Below are 25,397 nucleotides of genomic sequence, written 5' to 3'. Positions count from 1 at the left end.
TTAAAATGCGCCAACGTTTCGGCCAGCGTTGCAGCTAGCCTTCATCAGGGCCTTACGTTAACTGCTAAATGAACACACCTGGATTCCTTAAATAGCTGCACGAGAAAACCGTGTCGTTACTTGATTGGCTGTACTAGGAGGAGGAGGAGGGGTGAAAGGTATGCTTTATTGGTGTTTCCTTTATTATCTGTTATTGGCTGAAATAGCTGTTTTCTATTGGTCTTTATATTAATCCACCCCATTGGAGGAGACGGACGAATAGCGAACAGGTGATGGCTGTGACGTCACACTGTTTCCATGCTGTCCAGAAGCCGGCTGCGGCGTGCCATTGCTTTGTGTGCTCGCGACCACTACTGTGGCTCTCCGCGTGTCCGCATGGGCCGCCTCGGCTCTGCCGCCGCTCCGTAGCCCTGCTATTGCAGGCAGCCAAGACCTCGGAAGCTTGTACCCGTCCTCTCTATTCATGTTGGCGGGTCTTTTGGCTATTTCTATCGCCTCTCTAATCTTTCTTTTGAAAGTGAGAGGCTGTTTCGCCAGGACGCGGGCTTCTTGAAAAAATATTGGTTTCCCGCACTCGTCTCGGTGTTCCGCCACTGCTGACTTAGTGTGTTGTTTCAGGCGGATATATCTTTCATGTTCCGAGAGCCTAGTGCTGATCGGACGTCCCGTCTCACCTATGTAAACTAATCCACACGCACAACCAATTTCATACACGCCAGCTGTGTGTAGTTTGTCAACTGCATCCTTGGTAGAACCGAGCATGTCTGATATTTTGTTTCTGCTTCGGAAAATTGGTCTGATGTCGGCTTTTCGTAGTATTTTGCCAATACGTTCGGTGACCCCTTGTACGTATGGTAACACAGCAATGCTCTGTGCCTCCTTCTCCTCTTCCCTATTAGTCTTCTCCCTTGTCGACATGGTGCTGTCTATCATCTGCTTCCCATAGCCATTAGTTCCGAAGATGGACCTGAGGTGTTCAAGTTCTGTCTTCAGATGTTCTTCGTCGCTTATCCTGTACGCTCTCTTCGTTAGCGTGTGCAGGGCGGACTTCTTCTGCGTGGGGTGATGGTGGGAGGAGGCGTGAAGGTACCTGTCCGTATTGGTTGGTTTCCTGTACACTTTGTGGCCAAGTTTACCATTAGGCTTTCGATAAACTTCCACGTCGAGAAAAGGCAGCACCCCATTCTTCTCTGTTTCCATTGTAAACTGGATTTTTCTATGCTGTTGGTTAAGGTGCTTGTGGAAGTTCTGTAACTCCTCTTCTCCGTGGGGCCAGATGACGAAAGTATCATCGACATAGCGAAGCCAACAATTTGGACGTAATGGTGCGGACTGGAGGGCTGTTTCCTCAAATGCCTCCATGAAAATTTCTGCTGCGATAGGCGATAGGGGTGAGCCCATAGCTACACCGTCAGTTTGTTCATAAAATTGACCTCTCCACCTGAAATAGGTGGTAGTCAGACAGTGGCGCACAAGCTCACATACATCAGGTGCCACGCGTTCTTCTAGGATGTTCACAGTATCTGACACTGGGACATTCGTGAATAGGGATTTGACGTCGAAGCTAACCATCAGATCGTGGTCCGTAACACGCATTTCCTTTAGGAGAGACACGAAGTGAGTGGAATCCTTAACGTAGGACTCGGTTTGATGCACTAGGTGTCGGAGCCTAGGTGCCAGTTCTTTCGCTAGGTAGTAGGTCGGCGAATTTATACTGTTTACTATGGGCCTTAAGGGGAAGTCGGGTTTGTGTACCTTCGGTACACCATATATCCTTGGTGCCTGTGTCACTTGCGGGATGAGTCTTCTGGCCTTGTCGAAATTGATTCTAGAGTGCTTGAGCAGTGCCTGCGTCGTTTTGATTACCTTGGCCGTCGGATCTCCCTGAAGTTTCTTGTAGATAGGTTCTGCGAGAATATCTTCCATTCGTTTGTTGTAATCAGTCGTGTCCAAGACTACAGTGGCGTTGCCCTTATCTGCCTGTACCACTACTAAGTGGGGGTTGTCCCTGAGTTCCTTAATGGCATGGTATTCCTCAGCGTTGATGTTTTGCTTCGGTGGCTTTGCTTTATTCAGAACTCTGACCGTTTCCTGCCGGATCTTCTCCGCCTCGGCCTGTGGCAGATGACGTACCGAAGCCTCTACGGATTCTATGATATCTTCTTTTGGAACTTGCTTAGGTGCGACTGCGAAATTCATCCCCTTGGCCAGGATTGCTGTGGTTGCTTCGCTCAAGGTGTGGCTGGAGAGGTTGACCACTGTCCGTCGCTTGTCCAGCGTCAATGTTTCGTCCGTGGCTTTCTGTTGTAGTTTGTCGTACTTTCTCATCTGGCGATTAGTAATACCATTGCTGGTCCTTGATGCTTGCTGAAAGGTTAACCTGTCGACTTTATCCCAGTCTTCCATCTGAAGTTTTCCGGCCAGAAATAGGTGCAGATCACACAAATTCCTGTTGTGAGCATCGAGACTTATGCGGATGTGGCGAATCCTTTCCCGTAGCAATGCTTTACTGGCTTTAACACAGATATTCCTCGCCTTGTTCGTTTTTATGTGAGACGTCAACCGCAAAGAATACGGCCCAACACTCGTGTCTCTGCATCTCTTCAAAAAAGCAAGGTCATTCAGCAGTTTACATCTTTTTAAACGCAGTGCTTCTAACTTCTTGATGTTTCCGTGGATTTCCTGCCCATACAGGTTGGTTAAATGTAAGCGTAGGCTTCCGCGGCCGTTGTCTTCTTCAATAAAATTCTTCAGGGTATCAGACCGCATCGTCATAATTTTAAAATGCGCCAACGTTTCGGCCAGCGTTGCAGCTAGCCTTCATCAGGGCCTTACGTTAACTGCTAAATGAACACACCTGGATTCCTTAAATAGCTGCACGAGAAAACCGTGTCGTTACTTGATTGGCTGTACTAGGAGGAGGAGGAGGGGTGAAAGGTATGCTTTATTGGTGTTTCCTTTATTATCTGTTATTGGCTGAAATAGCTGTTTTCTATTGGTCTTTATATTAATCCACCCCATTGGAGGAGACGGACGAATAGCGAACAGGTGATGGCTGTGACGTCACACTGTTTCCATGCTGTCCAGAAGCCGGCTGTGGCGTGCCATTGCTTTGTGTGCTCGCGACCACTACTGTGGCTCTCCGCGTGTCCGCATGGGCCCCCTCGGCTCTGCCGCCGCTCCGTAGCCCTGCTATTGCAGGCAGCCAAGACCTCGGAAGCTTGTACCCGTCCTCTCTATTCATGTTGGCGGGTCTTTTGGCTATTTCTATCGCCTCTCTAATCTTTCTTTTGAAAGTGAGAGGCTGTTTCGCCAGGACGCGGGCTTCTTGAAAAAATATTGGTTTCCCGCACTCGTCTCGGTGTTCCGCCACTGCTGACTTAGTGTGTTGTTTCAGGCGGATATATCTTTCATGTTCCGAGAGCCTAGTGCTGATCGGACGTCCCGTCTCACCTATGTAAACTAATCCACACGCACAACCAATTTCATACACGCCAGCTGTGTGTAGTTTGTCAACTGCATCCTTGGTAGAACCGAGCATGTCTGATATTTTGTTTCTGCTTCGGAAAATTGGTCTGATGTCGGCTTTTCGTAGTATTTTGCCAATACGTTCGGTGACCCCTTGTACGTATGGTAACACAGCAATGCTCTGTGCCTCCTTCTCCTCTTCCCTATTAGTCTTCTCCCTTGTCGACATGGTGCTGTCTATCATCTGCTTCCCATAGCCATTAGTTCCGAAGATGGACCTGAGGTGTTCAAGTTCTGTCTTCAGATGTTCTTCGTCGCTTATCCTGTACGCTCTCTTCGTTAGCGTGTGCAGGGCGGACTTCTTCTGCGTGGCGCATTTTACAATTATGACGATGCGGTCTGATACCCTGAAGAATTTTATTGAAGAAGACAACGGCCGCGGAAGCCTACGCTTACATTTAACCAACCTGTATGGGCAGGAAATCCACGGAAACATCAAGAAGTTAGAAGCACTGCATTTAAAAAGATGTAAACTGCTGAATGACCTTGCTTTTTTGGCTATTTCAGCCAATAACAGATAATAAAGGAAACACCAATAAAGCATACCTTTCACCCCTCCTCCTCCTCCTAGTACAGCCAATCAAGTAACGACACGGTTTTCTCGTGCAGCTATTTAAGGAATCCAGGTGTGTTCATTTAGCAGTTAACGTAAGGCCCTGATGAAGGCTAGCTGCAACGCTGGCCGAAACGTTGGCGCATTTTAAAATTATGACGATGCGGTCTGATACCCTGAAGAATTTTATTGAAGAAGACTCTATCTACTATAGACTAACTACTAGGAGGTATATGGTTAGCAAAAGAAAGATTTTCTTGAAGATCAAACAATTTATTTACAAAACTTTACCCTTTTCAGGTGATATGCAGTTTCAAAAATTAATAGTAGTCTATAATTCCACTGCCTAAACATTACCAACAAAAACCCTCAACACTATGTATTCAAAAGTATCCGGACAACCCCAAAAACATACGTTTTTCATATTAGGTACATTGTGCTGCCACCTACTGCCAGGAACTCTATATCAGCGACCTCAGCAGTGAGGGAACAGAATGGGGCGCTCCGCAGAACTCACGGACTTCGAACGTGGTCAAGTGATTGTGTGTCACTTGTGCCATATGTCTGTAAGCGTGATTTCCACTCTTCTAAACATGCTTAGGTCCACTGTTTCCGAAGTGATAGTGAAGTCGGAACGTGAACAGACACGTACAGCATAAGGCATACAGGGCGACCTCGTCTGTTTTTCATGGAGGGGTCTTGCACACCTTGTCGGTTTCCGTGGCAATGTCGTAGCACACGACTACACTGATATTTTAAGCTCCTTCTTGCTTCCCACTTTTGAAGAGGAATTCGGGGATGGCGATAACATCTTTCAACGCGATCGACCACCTGTTCATAACGCACGGCTTGTGGCGCTGTGGTTAAGCTACAATAACATCCCTGTAATGGACTGGCCTGCACATAGTCCTGACTCGAATCCTATAGAACACCTTCGGGATGTTTTGAAATGCCAGGCCTCACCGACCGACGTCGATACCTCTCCTCAGTGCAGAACTCCGTGAAGAATGGGTTGCCACTCCCCAAGAAACTTTCCAGCAACTGATTGAACATATGCCTGCGAGGCTGGAATCTGTCATCAAGGTTAATGGTGGGCCAACACCATATTGAATTCCAGCATTACCGATGGAGGGCCGGCCGCGGTGGCCGTGCGGTTCTAGGCGCTGCAGTCCGGAACCGTGGGACTGCTACGGTCGCAGGTTCGAATCCTGCCTGGGGTATGGATGCGTGTGATGTCCTTAGGTTAGTTAGGTTTAAGTAGTTCTAAGTTCTAGTGGACTGATGACCTAAGATGTTAAGTCCCATAGTGCTCAGAGCCATTTGAGCCATTTGAACCGATGGAGGGTGCCACGAACTTGTAAGTCATTTGTAGCGAGGTGTCCGTATACATTTGATCACACAGTGTACATTTCCTTGAGGTCTCACTTTACAATGCCAGTCCTACCAACACAGAGTCTCAACTAAAAAAAAGAGACATGTCTGTACACTTCTCCACCCACTCGCTAACCGTCAGTCCGTAAACATCTTTCCGAAGGCGTAGAGCACTGCAGCGATTTTAACACAGTCTATACCGCTACCAAAATACAACCAAAACAGGCTGCTTACAACCATATTAATCCATCTATAATCCGGACTGGTCATAGGTACTTTATCCCGTCTTGGGTTGGTCGTTGAAGAGAAGAGAGATGGTAGATAATTTTGAAAAGATACAGGATCACTCTAAAAACAAATAGTCTAGCGGGGAACTACTTTTTGCAAATGAATGTGAGTGACAGATTAGCCAGTAAATTCCTTGAAGTGGGCGGTCGGCGACTACCGTGAGTTTGGCTTTTCACATTCTTCAGCAGTCCAGAAAGTTAGACAGTTCTTTACACTGCTCACGTGCACAACATTTTCCGAACTGATATTGCTGTTTTTCTTATGTGTCTCTGATTGAATAACCACCACAACTTTTCATTTTACTTGATTTAATTTTCTCAACAGAAAGTTTATTGTATTACGAATAAATATTTTCTTTTAAATAATGGGCGTACACTACCAGTTCTAATTTATCTATCATTGTGGGAAAATAACGTCGGAATGCCAATAATGAGCAGGCTATCAATGCACCGGCCACAGGTTTACTCCTTCATCCTTAGTACACATTAAAGTTTGCTTGTATTTTGGCAGCGCTTGTAAATGCGATCCACTGTTCTAAATTTGAGCCCCACATCTTCTCCGTGCTCCTACACAGAGGTAAATATTCCAAACTCCTTTAGACACAACGTATTTGCCTTTAATCTAGTTTTCAGAACATCAACATCTAAATATCTGATTTTGTTAAATGGTGCACTAAAGTGCTCATAACAATACGGAAAATGTTTGGAACTTTTTTTAATTTTTCTTGTTTGTTTATTTTTTGACGGTCAATCTGAAATATTAAATAAGTGCATCTCTAATTATTTGTAAATTGGGTTTTATACCAAATATCTAATTATAATTATTGCATTTTAGTGAAAAACGGTAGAAACAATCCCACTCAATTTATTCCACACCTACAACTTCTTTCGGGCTTCCTCAAAAAGGAAAAGTTTCCAGATTAAGATAATAGTTTTTCGAGGTTTACTCAGTCACGATTTGGGGCATCTTCTCATCTGAACCCCTGAGTTGCCCATCTTTTCCAAACCTTTTGAAGTCAATATCGACATGAAAATTTAATGCACTCACATAATTTCTACCCCTCCTTTCCCTCTCCTTCTTCCACCCCTTCCCGTACATTGTATTCTTTTACTAAATATAGGAACTCTACTGCCTTAGCTCATATTGAATCAGAATGTTTCTCTGGTTGTACCTGCGATGCAAAACTTTCACGGTTTTATCACAGGGATCATTTTCAACAATAGTCTCCTTTAGAATATTCTTGAGTCATTTCGTAAGTCATTTGCGTCATCTCTGCTGTTGTGCCTACGCTGTATGTTGTAGAATGCCTTATGATGGAGGTTTCTTGTGTGTCCATCATCTAAATCCACTTTTTCACTTATTTTATAACTAACTGTAATTGGTGAACGTGATATTATATAGGTGCCATAGGAACGAAGGACCTGGTGGGAGTGTAAAGTAACAATATAGGAAAAACAAGCGCGGAAGTTAATTTCACGGATCGCCGCGCTACTGCCTACCGCCTGGAAATCAGCTCAGCTTCTGTATAAGTCGATACAGAAGGTGGCTCTGATCAGAAACCACAGACGTGCTGTCAGCGACGTAAAGCGAAACACTGTTTGCCTTTCGCCATTAAGCGCGTCAGCGTTGTCCCAAAATGAACAGTTATGGAATGCTCTTTGTCGTTATTTGTTCAGTGTTCTGCTACTGGAACTGCAAACGTATCGAAGCCCCGAGCGACTTTCTGTTGGATGTGTGGATGGCGCAATGACAACAGAAATGAACAGTCCCATGGGAGGAGACTCAGTTAAAGAAAAAAACACCGTGTTTGGCACCATCTCGCTGCCGAATGTATTCCATTCCTACAGTAAATAAATTCCAGTAACGATTCAGAAAAACTTGTCGGTAATTTTACAGTTTGCTTTCCAAGAACAATGCGGAACAACTAATCGATATGTCTCAGGCACGTATGTTTTTGCTACAACTGCAGAACTTCTCTAAACATAAATTTATATTTCACAGCATTCATCTCGGGGACAGACTGTTTTGGCTCTGAGCACTATGGGACTCAACTGCTGAGGTCATTAGTCCCCTAGAACTTAGAACTAGTTAAACCTAACTGACCTAAGGACATCACAAACATCCATGCCCGAGGCAGGATTCGAACCTGCGACCGTAGCGGTCTTCCGGTTCCAGACTGCAGCGCCTTTAACCGCACGGCCACTTCGGCCGGCTCAAACTGTTTTGGAAACGCACTCAGTCAATCCTTGAGATCGTAAATTGAAGGAAAGGAAGTTAATGTCAGCTTAACTCAAAAAAGTAGCACAGTGCAGGTAAGAAGTAAACAACGTTTCGGATGCAGGGTGCTCTGTAGAAAGCATGAAATTCAGGACAGTATCAGTCGACTGGTGTTCCGTCTTAGCCCATCCTCTAAGGACAGAATAACAATACAAAGAATCAACATATGGCGTACAGTCTTGATATGGCGTACAGTCTTGGTCTATAAATTTCTTCATTATATACCAGAGCGAAAAGCTCAGTACCATGGCCTCGTAATCTACTTCATACGTACTGTTGATAAATCTAAGACTTCTGTTTCGCTATATTAAAGTGTGCTTCTTTTAGCTTAAAGTTAACACGTCGTACAGTAAAAAACTCACTTATCCATTGTACTCTACAATGTTTTTCATGCTATTTAGTTATATCACCGGACAATGGCCGTGTTATAACGTAATCCATAGCCGATGCAAGTATAATATTTTTTTCGTTCTGTTGTATCTCTGAATGGACTACTAGGTGAGCGTAAGATTGTTAAGGTTTTTCCCCACCAAGCACAGAATTGAGGAAAGATGCTCGAACACTGTGTCTCAACCTGAATTTAAACCGGATAGGAATGCCGATGGTGCAAATTGCAAGGCACACCACTTGGTCACTGCCACATAGCACTCGATCAGCTAGCACAGAATGCGACTGCAACAGAATGGCCCCACTACAAAGTGCAACAGCAGCACAACATGAAGAAAGACAACAAAACACACTGGCATGAGCTCCTCCACAACATCGATCTTGAAGACATGGAAGCAACAGTAGGGACACCGCAGTGCAGTATAGAATGCTAAAAAGCCTAGAAAACAGGGACACATTCACTTATCGCCACAGCTCAGTAAAGTCGCAGGCCCGAGCTAACTACTGGGCTTCTGTAGTATAGGATAAATCGGAATGACGGCCTTGTAAGTTACAATGAATCCACGTTGCAGCTGTTCCCTAACGTGCTGGCTACCGTTCATCTGATGACTTCGACTACAAACCACCAGCCAGTCAGCCTCAAGTACTCCACTGCCGTGGGTTGCCTTTGCTGCTTTCCTAGTTGTTCCTGCTGTGAAGACGTGACCAACAACCAACTGGGGGCCAATCCAGGACGACCTGCTAACTGCTAACCTCTCACCTTCTAGGAGAGGTGCGCATATGCTGCCCCCTGGCTGCACCTGTCAGTAGCTGCCAGTGCCTTGGCCTTCTGTTGTTGGGAGACCAGGACATACTTCTGCATGCCTACGATCATCCTGTGTGGCCACTGATGTACGCCGACCAGGGAGCAAACTACTACGACCATATCCTTAACCTCGGTTTGTTGCAGGATTCTCGAACATATTTTCAGTTCGAATATACTGAATTTCCTTGAGACAGAGAAGTTGCTGTCTATCCATCAGCACGGCTTTAGAAAGCATCGCTCCTGCGAAACGCAACTCGCCCTTTTTCCACATGATATCTTTCGAACCATGGATGAAGGGTATCAGACGGATGCCATATTCCTTGACTTCCGGAAAGCGTTTGACTCGGTGCCCCACTGCAGACTCCTAACTAAGGTACGAACATATGGGATTGTTTCCCGAGTATGTGAGTGGTTCGAAGACTTCTTAAGTAATAGAACCCAGTACGTTGTCCTCGATGGTGAGTGTTCATCGGAGGTGAGGGTATCATCTGGAGTGCCCCAGGGAAGTGTGGTAGGTCCGCTGTTGTTTTCTATCTACATAAATGATCTTTTGGATAGGGTGGATAGCAATGTTTGCTGTTTGCTGATGATGCTGTGGTGTACGGGAAGGTGTCGTCGTTGAGTGACTGTAGGAGGATACAAGATGACTTGGACAGGATTTGTGATTGGTGTAGAGAATGGCAGCTAACTCTAACTATAGATAAATGTAAATTAATGCAGATGAATAGGAAAAAGAATCCCGTAATGTTTGAATACTCCATTAGTAGAGTAGCGCTTGACACAGTCACGTCGATTAAATATTTGGGCATAACATTGCAGAGCGATATGAAGTGGGACAAGCATGTAATGGCAGTTGTGGGGAAGGCGGATAGTCGTCTTCGGTTCATTGGTAATATTTTGGGAAGATGTGGTTCATCTGTAAAGGAGACCGCTTATAAAACACTAATACGATCTATTCTAGAATACTGATCGAGCGTTTGGGATCCCTATCAGGTCGGATTGAGGGAGGACATAGAAGCAATTCAGAGGTGGGCTGCTAGATTTGTTAGTGATAGGTTTGATCATCACGCGAGTGTTACGGAAATGCTTCAGGAACTCGGGTGGGAGTCTAGAGGAAAGGAGGCCTTCTTTTCGTGAATCGCTACTGAGGGAATTTAGAGAACCAGCATTTGAGGCTGACTGCAGTACAATTTTACTGCCGCCAACTTATATTTCGCGGAAAGACCACAAAGATAAGATAAGGAGATTAGGGCTCGTACAGAGGCATATAGGCAGTCATTTTTCCCTCGTTCTGTTTGGGAGTTGAACAGGGAGAGAAGATGCTAGTTGTGGTACGAGGTACCCTCCGCCACGCACCGTATGCTGGATTGCGGAGTGTGTATGTAGATATAGATGTAGATGGAGATGTAGATGTAGATGAGTGTGCCTAGATGGAAAGGTTAGCTTCCAAGATGGATGGGTAACGCCTGCAGGCCTCTGTGGGGAGATTCTGTACATTCCCACGTCCATTGAGAGCGCTGTCCCTGAACACACCAGGCAGCGTCGACGCGTGCCGAGTCTGGCGAATTACGAAGACTCAGCTACGAGCACTGCTATGCCGCCTCCGGCCAGTGGTACGAAGAAGTTTTGCGTTTTATAAATCCTGACAATCAATGAATCCACAGCTAACACTTTATTACTGAGGCACTCGGCATGCCACCCGACCACACTCCCGCAGTCCAAGCCACTCATCGTGCAAACGTAGAGATCACGTTTCCACCGGTCTCCACAGTTTATCATTATCTTACGGTTGTTTTTGGTGCAACAATTTTATGTGGCACGGCATACTCAGCTGCTGAAGTTCGTGGTGAACGAAAACACCGCTGACAGATGGTAAAATTTTGTTCTCATTGATCACACAACCGATTTCACGGCTTACACCCGCGTCTTCATGTGCGACAAGAATTACTACCTCAATCCATCAGAGGTGAACCCAACGGCAACCCTTTGACTAAGAACGCTGGGTGGACCTGTGATGGACTAATGTAACAATTTTTGTTGCACCTGAAGATGCAGCTGTAAGCCGTGAAACAGGTAGTGTGCTCAGTGAAAACCAAATTCCACCAGTTGACAGCGGCGTTTTCATTCATAATAGCTCGTTTCTGATAACAACTTACGTTGCTGACAGAGCCACATCTTCTAACGACCATAACACAATGAAGAAGCTTGCAAAGTGGAAGAGATAACTTTATGTTAGCGACATACGAGGGCTGTTTTCATTCATAATAGCTCGTTTCTGATAACAACTTACGTTGCTGACAGAGCCACATCTTCTAACGACCATAACACAATGAAGAAGCTTGCAAAGTGGAGGAGATAACTTTTTGTTAGCGACATACGAGGGCTGTCCAGAAAGTAAGTTACGATCGGTCGCGAAATGCAAACGACTATGAAAATCCGATGAAGCTTTGCAAAGATGTGTTGGACAGTGTCTCTAGTATGACTCTAGGTAAAATTATGTCACTCTTTTCATTCCTGAGCTCTTAGTGAGCTCGTAAAGGTGTTATAGAAAATAGTGTCTCCCGCCAAGTACGAGGGCCTGGTGAGAATTTTCCCCAGAAGCTATGCAACCAACATTACGTAAGTGTCGTGCAGTTTCTTCTTAAAGACAATTCTCAGCCCCATTCTGCAGGGGCAATGAAGATGTTCCTGCATCGTTTCAATTGGAAATGTTTGGTTACCCACAATACAGCCCGTAATTTTCTCCCACTGAGTTTCATCTCTGCTCAAACGAATCGCTGGCTATGAAGACAACATTTTGGCACAGACAACGAGCTTTAGGCCAGTGTAGAGAATTGGCGGAAAGCACTGGCGGCTGCCTTCTATGATGAGGGTATTGGAAAGTTGGTACAACGCTACGACGAATGTCTGAGTCAGAACGGCGACTACGTAGAGAAGTAGCTGAAAGGTGTAGCTAACTGTTACAAATGAAACATTTCTGATTTTCACTGTGATTTTCATTTCGCGATCAATCGTAACTTACTTTCTGGACAGCCCTCGTGTGACTTGAAGAATAATAATGTGACACTCTTGATACAAGGAACACGAGCACAATGTAACTTTGGGTCCACAAAAGTTGTAAGCAGTCAGACGGAATTCTGGATAGTCTCTTTACGTATTCGTAATTGTTTAAAGATCTAAAGGTCTCTAAATCACTTCAATGTGATAGACTGAATTTGATTTCAGTCACATTAGTGAGCAGAAGCTCACTAGTGGATAGATTTTGTCACTATCACCACATCTTACAAACGGAAAGCAATTTATATGTGTTTCTCTTTTTTCTTATTATGTTTCTCTTGCACAGTGCAATACCATGTCTTAAAAGATAAATCTCGGTACAATTTTCCTCTACTTGTTACAGGGAGAAGCTACCGAAGGATGTGAGCCGATGGCAGAACTATTCCTATCTGGAAGACATATACGACACACTTCAAAAAACTAATGGTATGTATATCTTATTCTTCCATTGATAAAATAAATAAGCATCTCTTTACAAGAAGACCATACGGTGCTAAGAATCGACTAAGAGAGTAATTCGTGTTATTTGACAGAAAACCCTTTTCTGTGCCAGACACATCATAGAGATCTTACGTCAGAAGTCTCCATTAAAGGCCTTAACATTTCGATTTTCCCATCCACGTGTCCTGAGATAATAAGAACGCTGGAAAATTCTTTAATAAATAAAAATATAATAGACTTACAAAATGGAGTCACGGTATGGTAGCCAGTCTGGGGAAGGAGGTATGGGAGAATATCAGTGCAGGTGTCACACCCTTCTGCTAGTAGCACTCTTTGGAATTGCTTGGTGCCAGGTGTGGAGAAAAGGTAAACTTATTATGTGTCTACAAAACTAAAATATTTGAAACTGTACGGCCATTTCACTTAATCACAAACGGGGGCGACATAACTTTATTAACGCATTTGCACTTGTAGAATAGTTTCAGGACACGAATTACGAATTTTTGCATTTGAATGACGTCTCTGTGACTCATACCGACGAACAATTTTTATAAAATTTTATTCAAAAATTTTATGAAGAAATAACATTTTATCCCATTTTCTTTCCGATATTTGGTTCATTGCGCTGTATGTCTAATTTATACAAGCTGCAGAGTTTGATACATTTAAAACAATAAACAATGCATACCACAGTCAGAAAATTTTCACGAAATTATTGAAAACGATAAAGGGCTCTTTACTTGAATCCTGTGTTAATACGGTCTTCATTTTACGATAATATTCATTCTGGAAAACTTCTGTTATCTTATCAGTGAAAAGGGTATCCAGAAATAATATAGACCAAACGAGGAACTTTAATGCTTTAAAATGTAAGCTTATTTCAGATTTTCTCGTAAATTTTAAAAGGATCTCTGAAAATGAATTGCTACTGAACTTCCAAAAAATACAAACTTTTCAGCTCTGTATTGTACAAGTCCTGAATACACCATCAGAAATCACACACGAGGAAAAATCAATATATGAATGTGAATATTTTAGTCTTCAATTGGAATTCATTCCTGTCTAGGATCTTAAAATCTCTGCAACAGTTTCCTTAAGGGCAACAGCAGTCTTTGGAGTTGAAAAAGTCAAAGAAATGCCAAATTTTTCTACGTTCCCTACCTAATAAGTGATTGTTCCTTACAAATAAGCATACAAAAAGAACATGTGATTGGTTTACAGTACATTTATTCTCTTAAAAACGATAAAGCACTGTTCGAAAACTACAGAAATATTCAGAAAAATGCTACTAAAAGGGGAAATGGCTTATACCATCAATCACTCAGCATTTCTGAGGCGCAAGAATCTTTCACCGGTTCTACAGTAATGTGGTCTAACACATAATAAGCATTTGAAGTCGTCTTCCGTTTCAACCACTGAGCTACACTGCCTCATACATCTTCAGTTTTTCTCTGTGTTTAGTCAGTCTTTTGAAATGGTGAGAACTGAACCAAATTTAGGCCACTAGTTCTTAAAGCTTTCCTTTTGGACTTCCTCTAATATTGCTTGTCCTCCACTACATTCCGAATCATTCCCATCCTTTCCTTATTGAGTTAATCTGATCTATTTCTAGTTTCCTTCCTATTCGTTTCATCGATTATTGTTTACCGTTTCGACCATAATTTTTTTGTATTCGACGGAAGTTCCACATTTCGAAGGCTGCATTGCGCCTCCTGTTCGTTACTGTCAATGTATTTCCCTCATTCCCAAACTATAGTATATTGCACACGAATGTCGTCAGTTGATTCTTCCTTGTTAATGGATTTAGGTTATTTTAAATAAATAGTTTTTGTCTCCTCGTACACTATCTTCGCCTTCCTAGCTTTGATTGCAGTGTTTTGCCAGTTGTGACAGTCTTCAGAGAAACGTCGATTGTGTAGTCAAACGATATAGGGTCTTTAATATTTTTGCATGTATTAAATGTAATTTGCACGTGCAGATGGTTAGCAGCCTTTATCTCCATCAAGTTCTAATAACCTTCATATTTCTGCATTGGTAGTAATAAGTTCCTATGAACCCTCCTCACGCAGCTGCGTTGTCTGCGGGCAGATTGTTAGAACTGCAGTTTTTATTCGCTAGGTGATTTATATCTTTCGTTAAAAGTTTTAGATATAAATTTGGTGACTCTGTAGCGAAAGTTCTCTCTGTATAGTCATTCGACTTTCTGAGGACTTCAGCTACTACCGTCCGTATAATTATGACTATAAATATCTAAAACACCCTGACTTGGACTTGCTACGTCCGTGCCTTCTTTTAGTGGCTTCGAATGCAAGTTGCGTCTGCTGTGGTAAAAAATATGATAGAAACGTGATGGGCATCCCGTTACTTACGTGTTGCATTTCACTTGCACCACATTTTTGAGGAATTAATGTAGAACGAGTCGACTTGCAAATAGTTTCATTGGGTGGCTACATGCTCTCTCTTTATACGTTCCTGACTGGCCTACATTTAACATTAATCAATATATTTTTCAGTCTTCCGCATGAACCGAAACTTATTACTATTTTTAAAGATTGTAAGGACTGTCAGGTTTTAACTAAAAAGTTGCTTATGGAATAGGAGTTATCCAGATGAAATGATTTTATGACTACTTAAAACTTTATTCATTGCCTTTCGGATATGTTACGTTACTAGGCAAATAATCGAAATTCTTTGTAGATGGATATTTAACTCTTTCAAACAGGTTTAATAACGAATAATATAGGTTATTGTCTCTTCCAGAGTTGTAGGTGTGCACCGCTGTTCATCTTCTTATTTTTCTGGTCTTATATTGTTGAAGCGGAACTTATGTTTAGTTACAGTTGTCACTTTTACGTTGTAATGATACAGGTAAAAACTTTACAATTGTGTTTTATGAGCGCAAACGTTCTGTCACCTATTGGTCACGACTTACCTATTTTGAAGTGATTCCTCAAATGACGTTCCTTTAAATCATGTAGTAAACAAGTTTAGTTAAAAATATTGTGCCCTGGTTCGACGAGAGCTAAGCCTTTCGAGGCTAAACGGCAGTTCTTCTGAAGTACCGAACCAGTAACTAGAAATTTTTAATTATGTTGACTTACCTTACTGTGTCTTCCAATAGAGCAAGGTCAACCAGGAGGAAATCCAGTAAACATGGGTTCAAAAACTCATACCTTAAGAGATGTAAGCACTTGTTCATCTTCGCTACTGTGAACCAGCGCTAATAGCTCTAAAGGTATGCAGTTCAGGTCGTATGTTTATTCGACATTTTGTTCTTGCTTTGGTCCCCACTACTGACTCTTTACATATGAAAAGCAAAGAGCTTTTAGTAGAATATTTTTCCCAGTGTGGAAGATAAAGTGCTTATAGCTCTTAAGATGTGCATTTTAGAGCCCATCTTTGCTTGACATTTTTGCACCGAATGATCGTTCTTGTCATGTCTCTGAATATCGACTATTCCTCTCTCAACAAGGTGCTCACAATTATTCCTCTAATTTCACAACACTTTATCTTCTACATAAATGAGGACTGAATCTTGGAGTGTATTTCAGCTTACGCATCGTATCGAGAAGTTTACCCTAGCGCTATTCGTATGCTGTCAGTTCTTGTGGTTCCCGATAGGGGCTCCCTGGAGCGGCCGTCTCGCTTGCTCTCTCGTTCTTACTAACTTTCAGTTTGGGTCTCGACGGGGCGCCAATAGCACAGCGACAGCGTTCAGGTACATTTGTGCCATGTGATCTTCGTAGAGAATACGACACAACATTTCTTACAACGTAAGGGTGCGCAGGTATGTCGCACTGCACCATTGGCATTCCATTGGCATTCCTGTTTTTTCGGGGAGGGGGGGGGGGGTGTTGCGAAACACTTGGTGTACGTGCCTCCCCTTCCAACAAGTTTGCGTGAACTATGATTACTTATAGCAATAGCAGCGATTGTAATAACGTCAGACACGCCTGCAAAATGTACAAAATTAGACTGATTTCGATCTGAAGGTTTGTTGTGTGTCTATTAGAGGACAGGTTGAACATTTGTGAAAGACAAATGAAAATTTTGATCCTAAATGTAAATCTGAAAAGTACCACAAGGTTTAATGTGTAGGCGCGTAAAAAATATAGCCTTTCAAAGAAGATACTTCAAGATACTGGATATGTAGTCCTATACGTAAGTTAAGGCGTAAATCAAGTTTCTGTCTTCAGTCATGTATGAGATTTAATCTTATGAAATTGGTTTAATACTTCTGAGACCTCGTGTATTATTTGTTTCCAGTTGAGGATATAGTCGCTCGGTCGTTTATGTACACAGGGTGTACAAGTAAAACGTTGTTGTAGGTTATATACTTAGTACTTACACCCATGTGTACTTAAAATGGAACAATCACGTAGATAACGTTGTGGTGAAAGCAAATCAAAGACTGCATTTTATAGGCAGAAGCAGCAACAGGGCTACTAAGGAAACTTCTTACACTACCCTTGACCGTTCTCTGCTGGAGCACGCCAGTGCAGTATGGGATCCTTAACCTGTAGGATTGTTGGAGGGTATTGAAAAAGTTCAAATAATAGCATATCGGTTTGTATTAACGAGAAATAGCGAAGACAGTGTCACGGACGTAATACGCGTGTTGGGGTCGCAATGATTAATAGAAAGTTATTTTACGTTGCGGTGAGACCTTTTCGCGCTATTTCAGACTCCAGAGTTCTGCTCCAAGTGAGAAAATAGTTCATTGGCACTCATCTACAGAGGGATAAATGATCACTGTAACGGAATGAGAGAAATCAGGGTTTAAGTGTTCTCTTTTCACTTGCGCTGTAAGAGGGTGGAACGGTAGAGAAATAGTATGAAACTGATTCGATGAATCCTCTCCCATGCGCATAACTGAACTGCAGAGTAGTCACGTAGATGTAGATATACTTCATTGCTCGCAAAAATGTTAATATTGCTGAATGTTCATTTCGTACGCATACATAATATAATTCAATTGGCACGAGATACTTACATGTAGTTTCCTTGTTAATTGTGTCCACACATGCATACTTACGTGTAGAAAACATCACACCCTGATTGCCATTCTCTTGAAGATTTGTCGGTAATAACGAAGTTTCGATTACGACAAAAAGTCAGTCGTCAGTTGCCAAAGAGAAGCCTTACTTGCTTCACTTTTACTAGTATGAAATAATGTCGATTCAGTAGTAAGCTAACGTCAAGAAAAGAATCAGACGGTAGTGTCCTTTGCTGCAGAATCAATATAACAGAGTGATATCCCTAAAAATACTTGATACTTGCGATGAGTGGTAAACAGTTAACTGTCAAGCTTCGTATCGTACATAATGACTATGTGCGACAAATACTAAGTACAGTATGTAGTTAGACAGTTAACTCTTTGCCGCCCATCACTCATAACACGTACTTTTAGCGATATTACAATGTTTTGTTGAGTCTGCTGCAAAGGGTATCACCGTTAGATAATTATTTTGATGTTGACTTACTAATGGCATAAGCCTATTTCACTTCTGAAGACAGTTTAAAATCTGAAAACCAGTAAAGTGCACCGAATAAAGCTTTTCTTGTGCTGCTGGTAACTCACTTTTTATCTTTATTCAGCTACCAAACCACAGCCATGAACAAAACAATAATAATGAAGTTCTTTAGATGTATATTTTCCTCCAGACTAATTTCCTTTACGTCAGAAGGAAGGATGAATCATGGCCTGGATTAACATACCTATTCGTGTGGAGGCAAAAATAAATGTCACCATCCTATGAAAGACTCATCCTTGGGAACACAGCAGTATTGTCACTTTTAAGTTAGTTAATAGGCGCCCATTACTCCGCACCCCACCTTTTGTAATGTCTTTCGTTCTTTGTGCTCGACTGTGTGTGTGTGTGTGTGAGAGAGAGAGTGTGTGTGTGTGAGAGAGAGACAGAGAGGGAGAGAGAGAGAGAGATAATGCTCTCTTTCCATTGTGCTGAAACAAACAATCGTGTCGGCGGCGCGCTCCCAGATGAGACTGTCACACACAGCTAGCGTCAACGGGGCAGTACGGGAAGTGACGTCTCTGATCTCGCTACGGCCTGTTAGATATTCAGGGCACGCTTGGGTAAGTTTGTAATAATCTGAAATTAAAATGAGCGCTAGTGTTCCCGCGGGGAACATTGGATGGCTGAGCGTTACATTTGGGACTCTGTGTTATTGGTGCGAATGAGTAACTAGCAGCCAGTTGCTACATTTCCAATACAGGACCGCACGCAAAAGCTGTGTCGAACACTCTTCGTTACAGAATAGCGTAAAGTGCAATGCATGCTGTTATTGCGTGCCGGTTCCATGGCAGAACTGGTGCACTGTTAGTATGGCGGCATCTAACGGAGAGCAGCCATCGTAGTGGACAATGTTTATGTTGCAGTCGGAGTAAACAGTCTCCGATATTGGACCACTTTACCTTATGTAAACAAGACCTTGAGTAGCTGCAATTACAACGCAATTATGAATTTGTAATATACACATGCCGTATCAACACAGGTCAATGAGATCCATAATTGATATATGAATACTCAATATTTATCTTCAGTGTTACAAATCAGCCCGTTATAAGTTCGATATACTAATGGAACACAAGAGTTCAGAGTTAAAATTTAACTCATCTGGTAACTCAATGAGTACTTCACATGAATTACTTTCTACAATATTTATACGAAAACAAACGGTAGTAGTGGTGATAACATCGGTAATGGATCCTCGACCTTAGACTACAAAAACATGAATTCTAAGACTGCAAACAGCCTGCGAAAACATCTGGAGACATTTGGTAAATTTGCAACAGTAAGTAGCCTCAAAGCATTAATAACAGGTCCGACTGCAACACAGGTGTAGTCTGTTGCTATTGCAACGAATCAAATGCTGAAGACTAGAATACATGTGTACGTTTCCTTCCGGCACTGTGTCTACAGACGCAATAAAACAGCCAAATATTTAAGGTTCTAAGGTTTCCAGATGTGTGAAACAATGACAGGAACCTGGGAATGATGATGCAGATATCCTGATAAAAACAAAATGTAATAAAACGAATCCCCAGTCACATGGCCCTGTAGCATCAACCTTAATATTGGAAACACGGGCAACACTAAGAGTAAGGCAACTGGAATTTATCCTCAGTATGTATACGGACTCATGGTAGAAACCACTGTAAGAAATGCCACAATCTGAAATGAAGTTGACCTTGCAGCAATGGATGGCTGACGCGACAGCTACAGAACATAATCACACTGTTATTGCTGCTGCTGTTGTTGTTGTTATAGCTGTTGTTGTTGTCCTCAGGCCGAAGACTGGTAACTTTCAGAGAAGACAAGTTAATTTCTCAGCTATTTTTTGTATACGGAAAATTATTAAAGATTTTCTTACAACGTGACGCAGCTTGAGCAAGACCCTAGAAAGTTAATGGCCTGATGAGACACTGATGGAACCTGGTAGGGCGCTAAAAGTACGATGTATTTTTATGGTTCTTAGCTTGTAGAAATGTTGAGAGCAACTACCCGGCGGGCCCACCCTTCAGTAAATCATGCCAGATAGGCCCACAGCGATACAGGGCAGATGGGGCAGCCCCACACCAAGGCAGGTCTCCAGCAGAACAATGCTGTGATACCTGCCATGGCGCCAGCTAAAGCCTGGGTTGGGGTCGATGGTGTGAAGAAATGTGTCTACACAGTCGAGTCATAAACCAGGCATGATAAAACTTCACAAGTTTTGTGTTCACTGATACTGCAAATAGGCCTGTAAACCACTTCCGTTGGACGCCACTGTTGTATAAGAAACTCTGGCACCTGAGAAACGTTTAGAGACATAATCTTTATTACACCTCATAGCTAGGACTAATAAGCTCCAAGCCACAGGCGATTTAGATGAAGATCTTTAAGATTGTATCTGTTTGATTGTTGCTGTGGGAAGCTACATGACTTTGGGGAAAATCACTTTCCCCTCTATATAAACTTAAAAAATGCAATAATTGGCGGTTTCTTTTTTTACACAGATAGAGGTTTCTTAACTCTTGCCCTGGTTCGACATGAGTTTGTGCTCTCAAGTGGGAGGGGAGATTTAGCGCCTCTAGAGCCCTGTGATAGTCTTAAGACGGGATTAAGGCGATGTCATTCATGCGATTTGCTGGGAAACTGAATTTTTTTTCTGGAGAGCTGTTAAGCACTCGGATGCAGGACTTTGGTCTGGAGGTACTTCTAGTCGAGGCTCTGGCTTGTGTGATTGACACTTGGGACCTGTCCTGAGAATGACTTCATTTGCGAGTAGTTTAGACTGGGCAGCCTGTGGTGAAGTTCTTACTGTACTGACAGTGTCTCTTCAAATGTCTCCTACTGCTTGTTTGCCAAGGACATACTTATTCGTTTTTGGTTTACCAGTCTTGACGTGTGGCATCCTCGAGCACTCTGTTGTATAAGTGAGCCAAATTGGTCATTGGTATGACCAGCGAATGGGTATGTCACACACTGAAATCTACCGTGGTTTCAGGGCTCTGGTAGAGAGCAAATTGCGATACATCTGCCTGAACGATGGAAAATGAGAATTTTGCATTTCTTTCGTGGCCACGATCAATTCACAGGTGCCGCCTCCACATCTCACTTCCGCCGCACACGTCTCGCCAGCTGCAATTTACATCGCTGCACGAAGCATACAGGGTAACGTACTGCCGCTCCAGCATTATCAGGGCATACAAATTACAACTGCCACTTGCTCTCAGCTGCTCCTATACAGAGAAACGTCAGGAGATTTTATCAGTCTAACTGTGCTCAGTGTCAGATCAATTCAGATTGCATTATCCACATATTTATAGCCAGAGTCAAACCATGTGCGCCAACTCTGGATCCTTGTCCTGTGTAACGCCGTCACGCGGGGCGGCGAAATACATTCAACTATGGCCAAAGCAAATGCGAGGTACCCTAAGCCAGTGCCGTTAGTCTCCGGCACTTAACGAAAGGGGGATGGAAGACTCTCACATTAAATAAACTACGAAAACAACAAAATAAGCATTTTACAACAGGAGTAGCTTCCCATACCATTAAAAAACTAGGACAAGTTTAAAGACGTATTACACTGTTAAAGAATGGCTCACAAACTGGCATAGAATAACTAGACGCTTAGCGCCTTAGAATCAGAGAACTGCAGTTGTATGAAAGATTTTCTAGATTACAATTATGTAAGTCAGCGAGCAGTGGTCTCCACTGTCCGCTTAGGCCTTAAAAGTAGAAAAACAGCAGTTACAGTATGTGATCAAAAGTACCCGGGCACCCGGCTGGAAATGACTTACAAGTTCGTGGCGCCCTCCATCGGCAATGCTGGAATTCAATATGATGTTGGCCCATCCTTAGCCTTCATGACACCTTCCACTCTCGCAGACATACCTTCAACCAGGTGCTGGAAGGTTTCTTGGGGAATGTCAGCCCATTCTTCATGGAGTGCTGCAGTGAGGAGAGGTATCGATGTTGGTCGGTGAGACCTGGCACGAAGTCGGCGTTCCAAAACATCCCAAAGGTGTTCTATATTATAAGGTCTGAATTCTGTGCAGACAAGTCCATTACAGTGATGTTATTGTCGTGTAACCACTCCGCCACAGACCGTGCATTATGAACAGGTACTCGATTGTGTTGAAAGATGCAATCGCCATCCCCTAATTGCTCTTCAACAGTGGGAAGCAAGAAGGTGCTTAGAACATCAATGTAGTGCCACGCAAAACAACAAGGGGTGCAAGACCCCTCCATGAAAAACCCGACTACACCATAACACCACCGCCTGCGAATTTTACTGTTGCCACTACACAACACTCTGGGAGATGACGTTCACCGGGTATTCGCAACACCCGCACCCTACCATTGGATTGCCACATTGTGTACCGTGATTCATCGCTCCACACAACGTTTTCCCACTGTTCAATCGTCCAATAATTACGCTCCTTACACCAAGTGACGCATCGTTTGGCATTCACAGGCGTGATGTGTGGTTTATGAGCAGCCACTCGATCATGAAATCCAAGTTTTCTCACCTTCCGCCTAACCGTCATAGTACTTGCAGTGGATACTGAAGCAGTTTGGAATTCCTATGTGATGGTTTGGATAGATGTCTGCCTATTCCATATTACGACCCTCTTCAGTTGTCGGTGGTCTTTGTCAGTCAACGAGATCGGCCTGTACGCTTTTATTCTGTACGTCTCCTTTCAGGTCTCCACTTCACTATCACGTCGGAAACATTGGACCTAGGCATGTTTAGGACCGTGACAATCTAACGTACAGACTTATGACACAAGTGCCACACATTCACCTGACCTCGTTAGAAGTCCGTGAGGTCCGCGGAGCGCCCCATTCTGCTCTCTCACGATGTCTAACGACTACTGAGGTCGCTGATATGGAGTACCTGGCAGTGGCAGCAAAATGCACCTAATATGAAAAATGTATGTTTTTAGCGTGTCCGGATACTTTTGATTACATAGTGTACCTGAAACAGTAAACAGATTACAATTACACATATTAGCGAGCCACGACTACATGGAGAAGATGGTGCAGACCAACGTGCCGCTTAGAAGGATAGCTGCAAAGGCACTACCGTGCAAGATTCCCAAAAGGAGGCCTAGCGCATTTGCCGTCATACTGGAAGAGACTACAGGTGCGTACAAGTCCGGGCCATCACCGTAGGCTCAACGTTGTCGCAGTTGCTCAGCGAGATGGCTAAAGCTAAAAGTGTTATAGTACACACATACAGTGGGTATTACAAAAGAAGAGGCTAGAATAGTATAGCGATTCTAGGAGTACTGCTGGAAGACTAAACAACCAGAAATTTGCAACTTTTCCGCTGTCACGAATCAGCTACCATGCGCTGCCACGCGCAACTAGATTACCAAATGGCAAATTAATCTATTCAGGAAGACATGTGTGGGCTCTACACTAAGAAAGCGCCTGATCCAGAAAACCCGTCGTACTCGCACAAACTTCCCAGTGCCCAAACTCAGTATGCTCGCCACAAACTGGCTAAGAGAGGAAGACGTCGCCGCCGGAACACCACCGGTGCCATCCCACTACGCCACGCACCAACGCCTCGGTTCCCCGATCGCGACACCGCCACCACGCCCCCTGGATTAACAGCGCACCCTTTGCGGCAAACGCGAACTCATGCAGACAAGCGGGCATTTGTAAAGAGAATGGGAGCCCACAAAGCTCAAGAACTTCTTTGAGAAAAGCAAATTTAAACTCGATTACTATGCAAATCCTCAGCAAAGGAACAAATTTTTAGGACTGTTGGTTGGTTAAAATGGCTCTGAGCACTATGGGACTTAACATCGTAGGACATCAGTCCCCTAGAACTCAGGACTACTTAAACCTAACTAACGTATGGACATCACACACATCCATGCCCGAGGGGGCGGGGTTCGAACCTGCGGGGCCAGAATGAGGCGCCTAGAACCGCACGGCCACACCGGCCGGCTTAGGACAGTTCTCTTACAAATTATATTAATTGCCGTAATGTACGTTCGTTGCAGCATCATGCTCCAGGGGAGCGTTCCTGAGCAATAATGATGATATCCGTTCCATTACCTTACAACCGTGGCCGAGAATGAGCCATAACCGTTGTCGATTTGTCCATTTTGCATGCTAAGACCTGAATTATTGTGACGGAATTCGTTCACTTCCATATTAACATTAGGAACTGTTTTGTATGCTTCTGTGTTTTCTATGTCCCCAACAGTGTGTGTGTGTGTGAGTTTGGGGGGATGGGTGAACTATTACTAGTTTACTGTCCGACTAGCTGCTTGCGAACTGTTTGCCTGTGTTTACTTCCTGGAAGCGAGAATTTACAATTTACGTTCTTTTCGTATCATTTTGTTAGTCTTTAAATTTGGGGTGAGATATCCTTTCTGCTCCATGGCTTCCCAAGTGCTGCTCTCATGCTCTGGCTCTGGTATGGTACGCATTTCTCTCGTTGGGAAATGATTTCCATATCTCAAACTTCGAATTTCCCTTGCTACAAAGAAAGGAAGGAAGCAAATTGACATCCATTTGCATTCACTCTGATGTTTTGAGGAGTGCAAATTTATCCTGTACTGAGGTGCACCGCGAGACTGTGGATTTGAGGAACCGACCACATATGGTTTTTTGAATTTTCGCTCGTGAGTTTCTAATTTGTCTACAACGTTTACTCCCTCGCTATTGGCCGACTCTACATTATCAGCTATAGACGGCTCACTAGTGCTATTGTCCTTTGCTGCGTTAACAACGCGCCTGCCGGTATCATCGTGAAACGATTTTTCCTCTGCGATCCCCCATGCTTGTGTTGCCCGTAGATCAAAATTCGATATTCACGAATTAATTACAAGTGCACTTTCACATACAATAATTTACTTACGTAGCGGTTTCTGTAGCGGCAGCACCTGCTTAACAGGCAGTATCATCCAGCGGCAATTAAAAGGTCGAAAAACCGCCTACGGGGACAACTCTTCCCCATGTGGTAGCTCACACTGTAAACTGAACGTGTATCGGTCTCAGCGAATATTAAATAGAAGCCATGCGCCCACTTACTGTTGTTCCAAACTTATAGTTCCAATCCCCATTATCGCACTGCGTGTCTGTACGCCGAAAACTTTACGACAAACCAGCACGACAAGGCTGCTTTAATCTAAAGGCATTTCACTTACGAGTTGAACGCCTA

The 25,397-nt window shown here is 43.4% G+C and overlaps 1 protein-coding gene across 1 annotated transcript in view; it reads left to right on the top strand.

Moving 5' to 3' along the window:
• LOC124622908 (head-specific guanylate cyclase-like) overlaps window positions 1–25,397 on the top strand; it is a gene marked incomplete at its 5' end in the record, with an annotated part of 502,892 nt that overhangs the window by 305,442 nt on the left and 172,053 nt on the right. Inside the window, one exon of the mRNA XM_047148698.1 lies at window positions 12,610–12,692. Coding sequence (XP_047004654.1) covers window positions 12,610–12,692 — 83 coding nt within the window. The remainder of the gene's footprint in view (window positions 1–12,609; window positions 12,693–25,397) is intronic.

The sequence above is a fragment of the Schistocerca americana genome, chromosome 7 (assembly GCF_021461395.2).
Source record: "Schistocerca americana isolate TAMUIC-IGC-003095 chromosome 7, iqSchAmer2.1, whole genome shotgun sequence".
Lineage (NCBI taxonomy): Eukaryota > Metazoa > Arthropoda > Insecta > Orthoptera > Acrididae > Schistocerca > Schistocerca americana.
The sequence above is the reverse complement of the archived record's forward strand: the minus strand, read 5'-3'. Positions and strand labels throughout refer to the sequence as shown.